The 14,712-nt window shown below is 37.4% G+C and overlaps 4 protein-coding genes across 4 annotated transcripts in view; 1 reads left to right on the top strand and 3 right to left on the bottom strand.

Moving 5' to 3' along the window:
• The window catches only part of LOC144657375 (putative G-protein coupled receptor 45), a 287,434-nt gene that overhangs the window by 18,943 nt on the left and 253,779 nt on the right, over positions 1-14,712 (top strand). The gene's annotated exons all lie outside the window — the stretch shown is intronic.
• LOC144658715 (uncharacterized) lies at positions 334-1,461 on the bottom strand. Its single transcript, XM_078519190.1, has 2 exons — positions 1,134-1,461; positions 334-712 (listed from the first exon to the last, which is right to left on the bottom strand). The coding sequence occupies exons 1-2, from the start codon at positions 1,245-1,247 to the stop codon at positions 431-433; spliced, it is 396 nt and encodes a 131-aa protein (XP_078375316.1). The 5' UTR covers positions 1,248-1,461; the 3' UTR covers positions 334-430.
• On the bottom strand, positions 4,483-7,141 carry LOC144657873 (melanocyte-stimulating hormone receptor-like). Its single transcript, XM_078518232.1, has 2 exons — positions 7,129-7,141; positions 4,483-5,432 (listed from the first exon to the last, which is right to left on the bottom strand). Exons 1-2 carry the CDS (start codon positions 7,139-7,141, stop codon positions 4,483-4,485), a joined length of 963 nt encoding a protein of 320 aa, XP_078374358.1.
• LOC144658987 (melanocyte-stimulating hormone receptor-like) lies at positions 9,329-10,822 on the bottom strand. Its single transcript, XM_078519507.1, has one exon. It carries the CDS (start codon positions 10,683-10,685, stop codon positions 9,711-9,713), a length of 975 nt encoding a protein of 324 aa, XP_078375633.1. The 5' UTR covers positions 10,686-10,822; the 3' UTR covers positions 9,329-9,710.

Here is a 14,712-nt window from a genome sequence, read left to right as displayed (position 1 = left end):
GTTACTTGTAAAAATCACATTAGTTATGCATAAATTAAATTTCTCATATTTCATTGTAGTTCAAATATCGCAAAAAAGACGACGTTCCAATACTCCGATTCACGGTGACTTTTAGTATGTTATTCCTCAATATATGCAAAGTCGAATAAGGCATGTTTTATTTTTGTTGCAATTTGTTTTGGGTTAGACAACGAAATGGCTTATATTGACTGGACTATATAATGGAGATTGCTTATTGCAAAAGGAAATAAACAGAAATTATATTTGTTGCTTAAAAATAAAAGATATTTTCTCTTGCTTCTTTGAAATTTTGATTTTAATTTTGTTTTTGTTTTTAAAAAATACAGATTTCTGAAATTTCTGTTTACACTTTATACTTATTTCCTTCTTTTCAACATCACTTTTGTTACAAAAATAAAACTTTTTGCCATTAGATTAAGCTTTGGAATACTCCCTGCATATTCTTCGTAAGGGATCTTAGTTCCGCAGCCATTCTAGTGAGTTGCGCAGCCATTTGTTTTGCTCTGATTTGTTTCCTTATTAATAACGATATTTTGTGTTCTCGTTCTTTCTTTTCTTTGTTCAATTTTTTGTTCTTTTCTTTTATTTCCTTATTTATCTTTTTAAATTTCTTAATTAATTTGATCCTTTTTTTCTTTTCTTCCTTGTTTTTCTGTTCTTTCTTTTCTTTCTTTTTGTTACGTCTGGTTTTCTGCAATAAATTATTAGTTAATCATAGTTGGTATTTACTTCTATAACACCAATTACCGCTGGTGTTTGCGGAATATTTAAATACCCAATTATAGTGAGCTCACTATTAGCATTTCCCAAACCATTGCAAAAGAACAAAAATAGCCCTCTTCTCATCAGGAACCCAGAAGGACTACCTGGTAAATAGGTATGAAAGGGAGGGAAAGCCAAATGAAATTTACACTTTCCGAGTGCTTGTTTGATTTAAAATTTAGTCAGGAAGGAGAGGGAATGGGCACGAGTTTATTTGTACTTTACCAAGGAGATAACCTATTGACCCGCACGTTTGAAACCATTTGGTACCATTTGGCTGGGATCTACGTGCAGTTTGTCTTTAGGAATGGCTTGGAAAACTATCGTTAAACTAAGGTTCGGCGAGTTACCTTGACTTTCTTCGTTTTACCACTTTGGTAGTTCGTTGCTTGTTCGACTTTAGCCGCCGCCTCTATCAATGCTAAGTCATCTGCGGTTGCCATTTCTTGGTTTGAAAGAGTCATGTTTGAGACAAACCGGTGAGTTAGACTTTTTGGTATCGCTTAATGTTTAACGAAAAGTTCCATCTTAAAGATGAAAGAAAAAAGATTCTTACCAATTTTCTGCAGTCCTTCGTTCATGAATTGGCCAAAGACGAGTTGCGTGGCGTGTAGACTACGACATAGTAAAATTTGAAATTTTAAACGAGGAGGCCAATTGCGAGAGCCATTATAGCTCGCGCTTGGAACAGAAATTGAAAGATTCGAAGGTCGATTGAGCAGTACGAATTTTTATATTAATTTCTATATTAATTTCATTTGTGTTCCCTGTTAACTTGGGGGCTTGTGTTTAGTTAAGTTTGAAATTAACTACTGCAAGCCGATAGCATTTGGCTGAGTTTAGAATAGCATTGTGTTGTTTTCCGTAAGATGATTTAGTTTTCCTTCGAGTCGAAGGTTTTTAGCATAAACTCTTTAACCGTTGGATTGTATATTCAAATATCAAATTTCGAAAGACATATGGCGACATTTTTTTTCGCTCTGTAACCGACAACTGAAATTTGAAATGAGCAATTTGTTTCTGTTATGCACTAATTTGCAAGAAACAGAGTTTTGCTTTCGATATGGCTCGAGATCTTTCGCCATTTGAAATGCTTCAAAATTGGAGAAAAGGTGTAACAAAAACACGAGGAGTAACCGGAGAAATTCGCAGAGAGATTTATTCCATTAACGATTTGTATGAGAAGAAGACTCAGTATTCCTTGGAGCTTTACAAGTTGAATTACATTAACGATTTGTTTTTGATTATTTGAAGCGAAAGAATAGTTCCAACGCTGTGGGATGCCATTTGTGATATTAAAACCAAAAAGTTTCGGAACTCAGTAGGTTTTAATATTTCGGCATTTACTGTTTATGTAAGTAACGGATGAAGACTGCAAAAACAACGATCCTAATGAACTGCCGAGTGAACAGCCTGACATGTGCATAAGCACGTGAAAGGTCTGAACAAACAGACTGAGCAGACGAAGGTCGAAAGTGCAGAAAACCTTCCATAAGACTGACTGACTAGAGGGTTAACTGACTAGATGGTAAAGAAAAAGTCCTAATAGTTATGTTTGTGTAAGTAACCGACGCAATGGGTGGCTATGGTGGTTTACTTAGTAGTGACCTGTTATCCCTATTTAACTGTATCGCTTAGGTAAATTACCATTGTTAGTTAAATTGAAGAAATTATAATAGTGAGCCCACTAATAAGTTTTCCTGGATCGGAGTAGATTGTCATGAAAGCTCAGAAAGTCTGCCATTCTCGTCAGGGGCACAGTGACAGACCCCTTAGAGAGATAATTGTTTCGCGAAGAGTAAGCTAGAAAAAAGGGGAAAAGCGCGCGCGGGAAGACGTTACATTGATCTTTTATCCGTATTGTAACGTATCGATTAATTAAAAGCCAAATGAGGGTAAATCTCTCTAAACCACGTTTCAAACTGTGGTACCACAGCTGGCCCTACGTGGCTGAGCTAACTGTTATCAATCTATACCGATGAAACGTTAACAAAATGTTAAAATAAGGCAAAATGTAATGACCTAAGTTATAAAAGTTCGTTGAATGTGTTTATAATAAATGATGAGATTTTATTACTAATAAGTGCCGTAAACTAAATAAGCTTTCGCAGCTGCTATGTTTTAAACATTGTTGTTAAGATTAAATTTGGTAAATTGAATCTTTAAAAACAAAAATAACAAACTCACCATCGGAAAAAACCGAGCGCTTGGTACGGAACAAACTCTCTTGGGTGTTTTCATTTGTTTGCTCGCGAGGGCTGTTTGTACGCGCGTGCTTTTATTTGAACGTCTGCATCTTGCGCGCGCGCAGCCTGGGCTCCAAAGAGAGTCGATATACCATCCATATACATTTTAACATTTTGTTAACGTTTCATCGGTATAGATTGATAACAGTTAGCTCAGCCACGTAGAGCCAGCTGTGGTACCACAGTTTGAAACGTGGTTTAGAGAGATTTACCCTGATTTGGCTTTTAGTTTATCGATACGTTACAATACGGATAAAAGATCAATGTAACGTCTTCCCGCGCGCGCTTATCCCCCCTTTTTTTTTTCTAGCTTACTCTTTGCGAAATAATTATCTCTCTAAGGGGTCTGTCATTGTGCCCCTGACGAGAATGGCAGACTTTCTGAGCTTTCATGACAATCTACTCCGATCCAGGAAAACTTATTAGTGAGCTCACTATTATAATTTCTTCAATTTAACTAACAATGGTAATTTACCTAAGCGATACAATTAAATAGGGATAACAGGTCACTACTAAGTAAACCACCATAGCCACCCATTGTGTCGGTTACAGTCTTCATCCGTTACTTACATAAACAGTAAAAGCCGAAATATTAAAACCTACTGAGTTCCGAAACTTTTTGGTTTTAATATCACAAATGGCATCCCACAGCGTTGGAACTATTCCTTCGCTTCAAATAATCAAAAACAACTATGGATTAAAATGCAATGAACAGTACCTGCATAGTAACGGGTCAACCTGAATTAAATTTTAATTTAGTTAATCAGCTGCTCTTTGATGCCGTGTTCCGGCAACTCCACGCCAGAGATAAACAGGTAGCCATTATATTTACATTTACTTGCATCTTAATCCTTGTGTAAGGCCTGTTGGTCTAGTGGCATGATTCTCGCTTTGGGTGTGTCCCGGGTTCGACTCCCGGACAGGCCCTACAAGATCCCTTTTGTAACAACAAATGTTACTTTCATTTATCATCATTTTTTCCTTGAATTACGACAATTTGGAAGTAGTTTTTAGCAAGAGATATAGCATTTTGCCCCCCCCCCCATCGGTTTGATGATCACAAACTGCAGCCAGCTGTTTGCAAAATTATGATATTGACATCAACTGAGTCGTATCCATGGTAACTTATAGAGTGAACAAATATACCAATTTCAACGTGCAAATTATTAATTAACTGATCTAAACTCTGTTGTCTTTGTTGCAGAATATAACAAACGACATCAATGTATGCAGACAATTTGTAGCAAGTCCTACCATTTTACTAAACTTTAAATTTCAATAGGTAAAATTATACAAAGCTGTAGCAATGAAAACATAGGCGAACTTTCTTTTTGAACTGTGAGTCCTTTACCTGATTACTTTATCCTGGTATTTTTAAAGAGACAGTTCAAAGTTATGCCAAAATATTTCAAAATTCAAAATTCAGTTTACTGAGTCTTATTCGAGAGCGAAATTACTCCGCACAGAAAATCTCCTTCAAAGTCCTTTTCACGGCGACTCGCATTTCTCGAATACGCCAACAATAGATAAAAGGATTCGCCGAAGAATTCATGAAGACTATTGTTGTCGTTAATTTCCATGCTATAACAATATGGGTCTTCTTTGATGATGCCGCATTTATTATGACTTCCTTACCAGTCAATAACAAAGTAATAAAGAGTGGAGTATAGCAAAAAAGTAAAAAGTAGTAAACTAGGAAAGTGTTGACAGCTGTCCTTTTGAAACGTGCCACGTTAAAACCATTCCCAGCTTGTACTGACTGTACTGCCTCTGCTTGCGCTTGAATTTGTTGTTGATGGTGACGAACAACAAGATATATTTTTACATGGGAATAGGTAGACAAGCAGAGACAAATGGCAACTGCTACAGCCATGACAACAAGGAACACATTATTGCTACTCCACAGTATCAGACTTGCCAGAAATCCGCTCACTGACCAGTTTAGTGTTATAACGTAGATGACTCGTGGAACAGTCACAATACTGGCATATCTCAGGTGATACAAAATTGCCAATACCCTATCCAGGCTTATGGCCGTAACAGTCATTAAAGATGCACCGCATACTGAATAGGACATAGTGATGAATGCCTTTCCCAAAACGCAGGGATACTTTGTCGAGCTTGGGGGGAGTTGCATCAGTTCTATCAAAAGAAACAACGGTTGAACGACCAAACAGACAGCAAGATCTGTTGTCGCTAGTCCACAAAGCAAAATGATCGAAGGAGAGCGAAGAGAAGACGTCTTCCATATTGAAGATAAAACCACAATGTTCCCGATGAGTGATGTTACCAACAATAGAACGTTCGTTACACAGTTGAACACGATGAGTCCATACGCAACATTTTCAGTCAGAAATACAGGGAAACGGTAGCAAGAATTATTTTCTTGACTCATCTCCTGCTCTTCTTGGCAGTTTATAGACCATTTATGTCACATGTCGATCCTCCCCTTGGAAATACAAGTAAACCAAGATCGGGATGATAGTGTGAATATGTTTTCCAGTCTGTTACACTCACTCTCGTTCACAGCTTAATAATGATTTTTCAAGTAAACGAAATGATTACACAGAAATGTTCACAAAACCTCCCGAAGGACTAAACTAAAAACCTGATAAGTAAACTTTCACAAAGCTTAACGGGACTTGTCAAAATTGTGTCAGGCATGACAGGTGCTTTTTGTGTTTTTACTCTCATGATTTCCATATTTCAAGTTGGCCGAGCGGTTAATTTGCACGTTCCGCCGTGAAGTCTTACTTCAAGCCTGCCGGTTCCTAAAGTACGTTTTTGGCCAAAAATTTTTAAATACGCGATGACCTAAACATTTACCAACTGAAATACATTCTAATTCTGTGTATTATATATGTATATTATGTGTCTAAGAAATTATGATTTAGGCACGGTTAGTTTTTTCAATACTTTATGATGAGAAGCTGTGTGTAAGCATTTCATTTTTAATTACAATCAATGATATAAGTCTGGGTAATCATGCAAATGGTGACAATTGCAAATATTTTAGGTAATAATTTCACGCGCGTTTTGTTAAAATTCTTTTAATTTCCGGAGCCTTCAGGTGAGGGAAATTATTAGAATTTAGACTAAACGCAAGTAAGGGCCTCTTTACATGAGAGTTTTCGTCCCGGGATGACTTTCGTCCCGGGATGAATTCATTTTCGGTGTCTGGTCATTTTCTTGTTGCTTTCTACATGATGATACATGATTTTGTCCAGGGATGAACTCATCCCGGGAGGATTTCATCTCTGTCCTGAGCACCGGGATGAAACTTGACAAAAAACGCCATGTAAATAGTCTTTCCGGGATAAAATATAATGTAATGTAAGCACGAGCGAGATGAATTCAACTAGGGCGGGACGACTTACATCCCAGCATCCCGGGGTGAACACGCTCATGTAAAATAAAAAATTTTCCATCCCGGGATGAAACTCATCTCGGCTCTCATTTATACCATTTGATTACATTTTAATATCATGGGTGACAAATTATGTCCACACTCGTGGGGCAGGGTCTTTGACTCGTTAATTGTATCGAGAACTCCTAACATTGAAAAGTTTAAATCATTCATTTTGGGAAAAAGTCGCAATTTTCTGAATAATCCGATAAAAATCTTTTGGATTTCTTTTAGCTTGAAAGTGAAAACGTTGCCCGGTAAAATGAGTTCAAAAATCCTCTCAAGGCTATTTATGTAGTTGGCTTCGTGTTTTAAGGTCGTTTCGAAGTTTTGAAGTATAAATTGACGCTAAAAGGTTATAATATGGGAAAAGCAAATCAGTATGTTTTATCAGCCGACAAAAATCCCCAATAAATCTCTTTTTTCACCTTATTGACTACAATAAAGTAGCAATTAAGAGACTGGCACTAGGCAATGGGCACTAGGGTGTTAGGCACGTTAATAGTAAGTCTAATCTAAAACCTTACATTCAACAAAATTAAAAGAGGACATTTTTCTGCTTGTTCTTGCATCTTTTAACATGCCAACTTTTAAGAACCCACTTTAATAAAAAGACTAATCTAAAACTTTACATTCAACAAAACTAAGAGCATATTTCTGTACTAGATCTGACAGTTGTCGCAAATAACCAACCTTTCGAGATCATTGTAAAGGTTGAGCTTTTAGAAATCATCGGTTTACCTTCGCAATATTTCGTGGCAACTGTGGAATCTTTTTAAGTTCGTAAGCCTTCGGTTCGAGCCCTGACCGGAATGTTGCGTTCAAAAGACACTTTACTCTTATAGTGCCTCTCTCCACCCAGGCGTATAAATGGGTACCGGTGACCTAATAGAGACATTTAGCTTCAGGTTTTCGGCTATAAACTTCAAACCGCAATCGTCTAGGAATCACGTGACCAGGCCCCGAGGTCACGTTTGAAGTTTTCAACGCACGTTTTCAACGGCAAGAGGTAGATTTTTACGTTGGTGATTTCCCTCGAGGATTCTTCTCTTTTATTTTTAGTCATCTCACGTATTGACGCTAAAGATATCTGAAGAAGTTATTTGTCTAGACACAGAGAAAAAACTCAAGTCTAAAGAGTGCAGTTTGAGCATTTTTGTCTTCTTTTGAAAAACAAGCACTTGTATATGTCGCAAATCCAATATGGCGGCAGAAAGCTTGCAAGTAAATTCTCGGAATCTCACCGTATATTTCTCAGAAGAGGCGAACCAGTCAAATTTCAAGAAGAATGTGAGCGTTAAGGTAAGCTACTTCTATTACAAATACCGTAACAAAACAGAGCAGGTTTTGAGAGAATTGTATTTATCGTGTAAGAAAGAATATTTTTTTTTTTGCCGTGAATCTTGACGACCAGTTTGTGTGCTTTTCTTCGTGCCTCCTTCAACAACCGTCGATAAAGAAAGCGGTGTTAGACCGGATCACTGGTAATTTTAATTTTTAGAATTTTACAAGTCATCTTCCCTTTTAGTTAAACTTTTTTTCCACGCGAATTTGCTCGAGGTTGCAGACGTCTATCTAAACCGGTAGAGTTCATGATACCTCACAAACCGGTAGAGTTCATGATACCTCAAACGCCAAAAAAATAACGTTAAAATGCGTTTGCGGTTTTCCGTTAACCCTTTCACTCCTAAACGCGCATTCAGGCGCTATTTGGAGGTGCAGTCATTGATTCACTTGTGACGTCATCAATAAGCACGTCAGTGGAATTTTGACTTATGCGCATGCACCAAAGTAAAATATTATACGTTTTTACACAGAATCTTTATCAAAATGTTGCTGAAGTGTAAAAAAGTGCTTCTTTAGCAAAGCTGAGGTAAATTCAAGACCATAGTACCAAAATTTCAGTTTAGCGGCTAAAAAAGCGTTTTTTTGGGGGAAAATTTGGGTGTCAAAGGGTTAAAGTAAAAACCCTGTTGCTAAATGTCTATAATGTTAGGGGGTAACCCTGCGATGGACTAGCATCCCATCCGGAGAGGAGGAGGGTAAAAGTACTTCTAGTCGCTTAATGCTACAGTCGCTTAATGCTAGTCGCTTAATGCTAAGCTTAATGCTACAGTCGCTTAATGCTAGTCGCTTAATGCTAAGCTCCGGTAAGATGTGCCACTAGACTCGACGCAGACCTAACCTTTGTTACCTCATGCATTTGGGGAATTTTGGGAGTATATAGATTGGGGCCGCTATTGTAAAATTCACAACTCGCAGGCAAGCACCTGTCACAAACATCATCTCGGTATCAAGTTCTGCCAATGTATTAGTGTTCTTCAAACCAAGTCTAATAAATATTAAAAATATATAAATTTAGTCAAGCCTAAAAGCGAAGCTCCATACTTATTTTTTGGTTCCTCAAGTTTTGTGAAGATACTCTCATTGAAAATACTGTTATTGAAGTTGTTAAACGTATACTACTCAAGAAAGATCGATAGCCGAATTCGGAAATAATTGTCTCCAATCGAAAAATTGCGCTTACAAAATCCTGTCATTACCCTGACCAAAACAAGTAAAACTTGAACCCGCGATTCAATGGAAAACTATAACTTGGTCAGCACATGACCTCAATGAGTTTTACACCTGAGCCCACGGAATGGTCATGCGATACTGGGCAGGAGATACCTTGTTTTGGCAGCTGTCAATTGACTATGACATGGATGACCAATATCAAAGATTCAAGCCGATGTTAACCTTAACGTTCCTTGAGATATGATAAGGGGTTGTCATGTGACTTCCCTCGCCCTCCTCGAGAGTCTGTAGGCGCTCACTCGATAACCAAATTATTTCGGCTTCATGGGCTTACCAAATTTCCTTGGTGCTCCGCTGGCGCGCGTCGCGCGCTTGAGCTCCGTTATTATGGAATTTATTCCTATTATAACAATGCCATACATTTCATGTTTCATGTCAGTCAGACTCAAGTAAAAATTTAATTCAATCCTAGCCTAATAATGTTCTAGCCAGGCTATACAATCTCAGTCCAATAGTGTTATGCAATATCAGTCAATTAATCATACTCCAACATTAATATCCTTAATTTTACTCCGCCTCGTGCACATAATTATACTATTTTGATCGTAGCCACTACGAATATTGCTAGTTTTAATGAGTTACATTTTAAATAGCTCTCAGCGATATTTTATAAACTAAAACTAAATAGGACTAAAACTTTGCACAGACAGATAAAACTAGCAAATTTTAGAATTTAGGTTTCTTAGTCAAAAGCAAAATCACAACCTACAGAAGATCCCCTTTAAAGCTCTTTTCACGGCCACTCGCATTTCTCGAAGACGCCAACAGTAAATAAAAGGATTCACAGAAGAGTTCAGGAAGATTATAGTGGCTGTTAATTTCCAGGATATAGCTCTGTTGGCTTTCTTATATAATGCTGATTGCATAATGTCTTTGTTGCTACTCAGCAAAAAGTTTATGAAAAGTGGAGTATAGCAAAATAGTAGAAAGCAGTGAATTACGAAAGCGTTGGCAGCGGTCCGTTTGAAACGTGCCACGTTAAAACCATTCCCAGTCTGTACTGCTTCCGCTTGCGCTTGTATTTGTTGTCGATGTCGGCGAACGACGACATGTATTTTTAAATGAGCATACGTAGACAAGCAAAGACAAATGGCAACTCCTATGGCGATCACAACAGTAAATACATTTCTTCCACTCCAAAGCACTAGACTTGCTAAAAATCCGCTTACCAACCAGATAAGAGCCATAATGTAGATGACTCGTGGAACAGTTACAATACTGGTATACCTCAGATGATACCGAATTGCTAATAACCTATCTAGAATTATGACTGTTACTGTCATCAAAGATGCACTGCATACTGTATAGGAAAGGGCGATGTACGCTTTTCCCAAATCACAATGATACTCTGCCGAGTTTGAGAGGAGTAGCATCAGTTCCATGGAAAGAAACAATGGCTGGACGACAAGGCCAACAACAAGATCAGTTGTTGCAAGACCACAGAGTAAGACAATCGATGGAGAGCGAAGAGAAGGCGTCTTCCATACTACAGATAAAACCAAAATGTTTCCAACGGTTGCTGTTACCAAAAGCAGGATGTTAATCACACAGTTAGACACGATGAGTTTTTGCGGAACATTTTCAGCCAGAAATACGGGAAAATGATAACAAGAATTATTTTCTTGAGTAATAACTTGCTTTTCTTGGCAGTTTATAGAATAGTTGAGGTACATGTTTATCTGCAATAAATAGTATCCTAGAACACGTAGAAACTTCGTGGTGTATCGAATAGGGTATTTCACTCGCTTACGTCCACAGCTTGTTCAGTAGTGTTGGCCAGAAAATGAAATGATTTCAAAAAAACCTTTCCCAATCGGTTTTAACCAAATTGAGCCCGCATTAAGCAATAATGGACTGTTTTGTAAATTTGTAGATACATTTTTACTTATATTGTCCACACACCTGTCTGCTATGTAATCAAAAAGCAAAATCAGATGGGGCTGAACTCAAAAGCCAATAAATCAACTTTTTTCAACGTTTCCACATTGTTGATACTTGATAGTTTTGTTCATAGGGTGGAATTACCCATGTCAGTTAATGGCGGAGAACGTTGGTTGACGTTTGTATGTTGCCTCATATTGATTTGGTATTACGCTTTTCAGTTATTAACGGATGCGTGGGTTATTTTTAATCATGTTTACGCCAGTCGACGAGTTCAATTCTTTACCATTTGTTCAAATAGGTGAATGTAAATTCACAAAGCTCAAAAGGGTTATGTAAAAATAGCTTCGAAAACGGCAAGTGTTTAACAAAACTATCAAAAATTTTGGTTTGCCAGAACGTTCAGATAGTGTTTCCTTTAGCACCTTTTAGATGAAATGTTTTGGGTGAAATGGCAGCGATTTTTGTTACTTCTTTCCTTTTTTCCAGAGTCTGAGCCAAGGTAACTTCAAAACTATTTAACACTTTGTTTTACTTTCCTCTTATTTTCATATTTTGACTGACCGGTGAAATAAAATGTGCAGATTTTGTGAAGGATTTAACAAAAGCCGCAAACACTTTCAGTTTGCCTGTTAAACTGACATTGCCTGGGAGAATGTGAGAGTTTTTCATTTTTTTTTTTCGCGATTTCATGTTGTCACATATTGCTCTGGTTTTGTTCAAACAAATTAGAATTACGCATGTCAGTAATTAACGGGGTGAGATGACGTTTTCTCGTTGCCTTATATTGGCTTCGCTTTGTTCATATAATACATGCTCTGTGTATCAAAATAAAAAGTAAACAAGATCGCGTTGAAAATTTGTTGGTGTTTCCAAGAGGGTACACAGTTTGTTAGTGTTAGCCAGTAAATGAAACGATTTCAAAAAACCCAATCGTTTTTAATCGAATTGAGCCCGCACCAAGCAATAATAGACTGTTTTCTAAATTTGTAGATACATGTTTACTTATATTGTCCACACACCTGTCTGCTATGTAATCAAAAAGCAAAATCAGATAGAGCTAAACTAAAAAGCCAATAAATCAACTTTTTTCAACGTTTATGTTGCCTCATATTGATTTGGTTTTATGCTGTTCAGTTATTAACGGATGCGTGGGTTATTTTTAATCATGTTTACGCCAGTCAACGAGTTCAATTCTGTACCATTAGTTTAAATAGGTAAATGTAAATTCACAAAGCTCAAAGGGGTTAGGTCAAAATAGCTTCGAGCACGGCAAGTGTTTTTATAAAACTACCCAAATTTTAGTTTCCAAAATGATCAGATAGTGTTTCCTTTAGCACCTTAAAGCTGAAATAATTGAATAAAATGGCAGTGATATCGGCCACCTTTTTCTTTTTTCTTTTTTAAAGACTCGGGCAAGGTGCTTCAGAACTATTTAATGCTTTCTTTTGCTTTCCGATCTGTTATTTTCATATCTTGACCGACCGGTAAATGTGTTCTTTTAAAAAGTCTTAGAACAAGCTTGAAACACTTTCAGTTTGTCTGAAACATTGTCAGACAGAATTTGACAGTTTTTTAACCTTTCTGTATTGTCACATAATGGCTTTGTTTTGTTCGTGAGATGGAATTACGCATGTCAGTAATTAACACCGGGTGCGTGTTGCCTTATATTGGTTTGGCTTTGTTTATACCTGGGTATTACGCTTTTCGATAAGCAGGATATGCGTGGGATAGTTTGAATCGTGTTTACGCCTTTCTACTACTTCAAGACCATGTTCAAATGGGTGAATTTCTTTAAGAAATATAATGTCACGAAGTTTAAAAGGATTCTGACAAAATTGCGTCGATCGCGACAGATGTTTTATAGAACTACCAACATTTAAGTTGTCGAAACGCTGAACTTGTGCTTCCTTTAGCGCCTCCAAGATAAAATGTTTGGGTGGAAGAGCAGTGATATTTTCTCAGGCAAGGTCAGGGGCGGATCCAGGGGGGGGGGGGTGGATTGGGTGGCTAGCCACCCCCCTTGATCCACCAGAAAAATGAAAATAAACACATTCAAATAGCAAATAAGGACAATGACACTGAGTAAGGGGAAAAAGGTGTTAATATTTTTAGCTAAAGTAAATTTGACATATTTGTTAACATTCACCTTCCTTAGCCAGGCGACCGTTCAAAGTAAAGGACGGCCACTTTTCCGAAACAGGAGATTTTCGACAGCCTGTTTTACGAACTTCTGTGCTTGATGTAACAAAACATGTGGTATAATTTAAAAAAATTACATTCTTTTAAGCTTTCAAGAGTTGCTTTAGCCTTGCTGGCATGATTTTCTTCTCCATATTAATCTTTTTAGTAAGTTTTCTTACCGTTTTCTTCGCATCGAAGCGATTTCGATTCTCAAGCAAAGCCGCTATTCTAAAAACATTGACTTACCAAAATGTCCCCATGCCACTTTGCCAAGAGCTAAAACTTTCCTCGCACGTGGGTGAGCAAAACAACGCATTCCTTCGTGAAAGTTCGTGGCTTTTCAACTTCAAATTTCAATCACTATTCATATAAGAACTAGAGTTTTTGTCCCAAATATAATTCAAGGTACGTTAAGGAAATAAGAGGTTTGCTAAATTATTAAGGAAAAACAGCGGTTTATTACTTTGTTGAAAAATGTATTAAGCTGCTCAAAATCGCGGAAATCACGTCTAAGAGGCTTCAAGTTCTCAAAGTTTTCTGAGGGGGCATGCCCCCAGACCCCCCTAGGGGGAAGGAGCCTACGGCCCTATGAAATATGGGTCTCAGGCTTGAACTAATTTGGACTCCCACTTTCAAAATCCTGTTTAAAAGCCTGATACCCCCCACCCCCACCGCCATAAAAAACCTGGATCCGCCCCTGAAGGTGATTTCAAAACTCCTATTTTCGCATCTTGGACGGCCGGTAAATTTACTTCCCGGCATAGTCCAAAGTTAAACTTTACACTCCTTGTTTCTTTGACAAATTGACCGACAGAATTTGTCAGTTAGATTGTGTCATTTTCTAGCCTCCAAAATATGACGCTTCAACTTAGTATTAAGACAAAAACTGTCGAATTGCCCTAACTAACAAAATGACCGACATAACTTGTCTGTTTGTCACTTCAAGCATATTCGACTTTAAAAAGTTGAGTAAAAACACTGTTGGGTTGTTGGTACTGGCATTCATTTTGAATACCATTTTAATATTGTGCATCATGTTTCGTCTGAAATTAAGTTAAACTTAAAAACGATCAGTTGATTTCGTTATTCGAAGTAAAGTTATCCAAAGAACGTGTTAAAAACATTGTAACCTTCAGTAAGACCTAATTAATTTTCGTTCACTCCTTGTACATGTATGTGTTTACCATTTAATGACACAATTCCATAGATTGCACAGTTGCCATTTGCTAATGTGTTTCTAGATTGACGTCTCTGCTTTGCTAATATTTGCCTTCTTGATGCAAATAAGTAAATTCTAAACGTAAAGTGTTCTTTTTTCTACACGGCGAATAGTATTTAGAGCATGCAAAATCGGCTAATTTTAGCGAAAACTGAACTTTTAAGACGCCCTCCATTAGTATTGATTCGGCGTGCACATGTGCCTCATTTCGCGGGCTAAAATAGATTTGAGACCGGCTGTCGTTACGGTATAACATAATCCATTTAAAAACGAGAGAGACCACAAGATTGAAGTCATGCACATTCGCTGACTTCACTGTTAGTTTTGCATTCAAAACGTGACGTTCTTTTCAGCTGAAATTTCAAAATACACGATGCAAGACGGAAAGGTACTCTACAAAATGATGACTAACATTG

The sequence above is a fragment of the Oculina patagonica genome, chromosome 6, assembly GCF_052425735.1.
Source record: "Oculina patagonica isolate OP01 chromosome 6, crgOcupat, whole genome shotgun sequence".
NCBI classification, from domain to species: Eukaryota; Metazoa; Cnidaria; class Anthozoa; order Scleractinia; family Oculinidae; genus Oculina; species Oculina patagonica.
Note: the sequence above shows the minus strand (reverse complement) of the source record. Positions and strands in the feature narration are given on the sequence as shown.

What these genes read in the sequence shown, in the direction of transcription:
- LOC144658715 (XM_078519190.1), bottom strand. Translation starts at nt 1,247, where the DNA reads ATGACTCTTTCAAACCAAGAAATGGCAACCGCAGATGACTTAGCATTG. An exon ending in GTAAAACGAAGAAAGTCAAG is followed by an intron (nt 713 to 1,133) that starts GTAACTCGCCGA and finishes AATTTATTGCAG; the next exon opens with AAAACCAGACGTAACAAAAA.
- LOC144658987 (XM_078519507.1), bottom strand. Translation starts at nt 10,685, where the DNA reads ATGTACCTCAACTATTCTATAAACTGCCAAGAAAAGCAAGTTATTACT.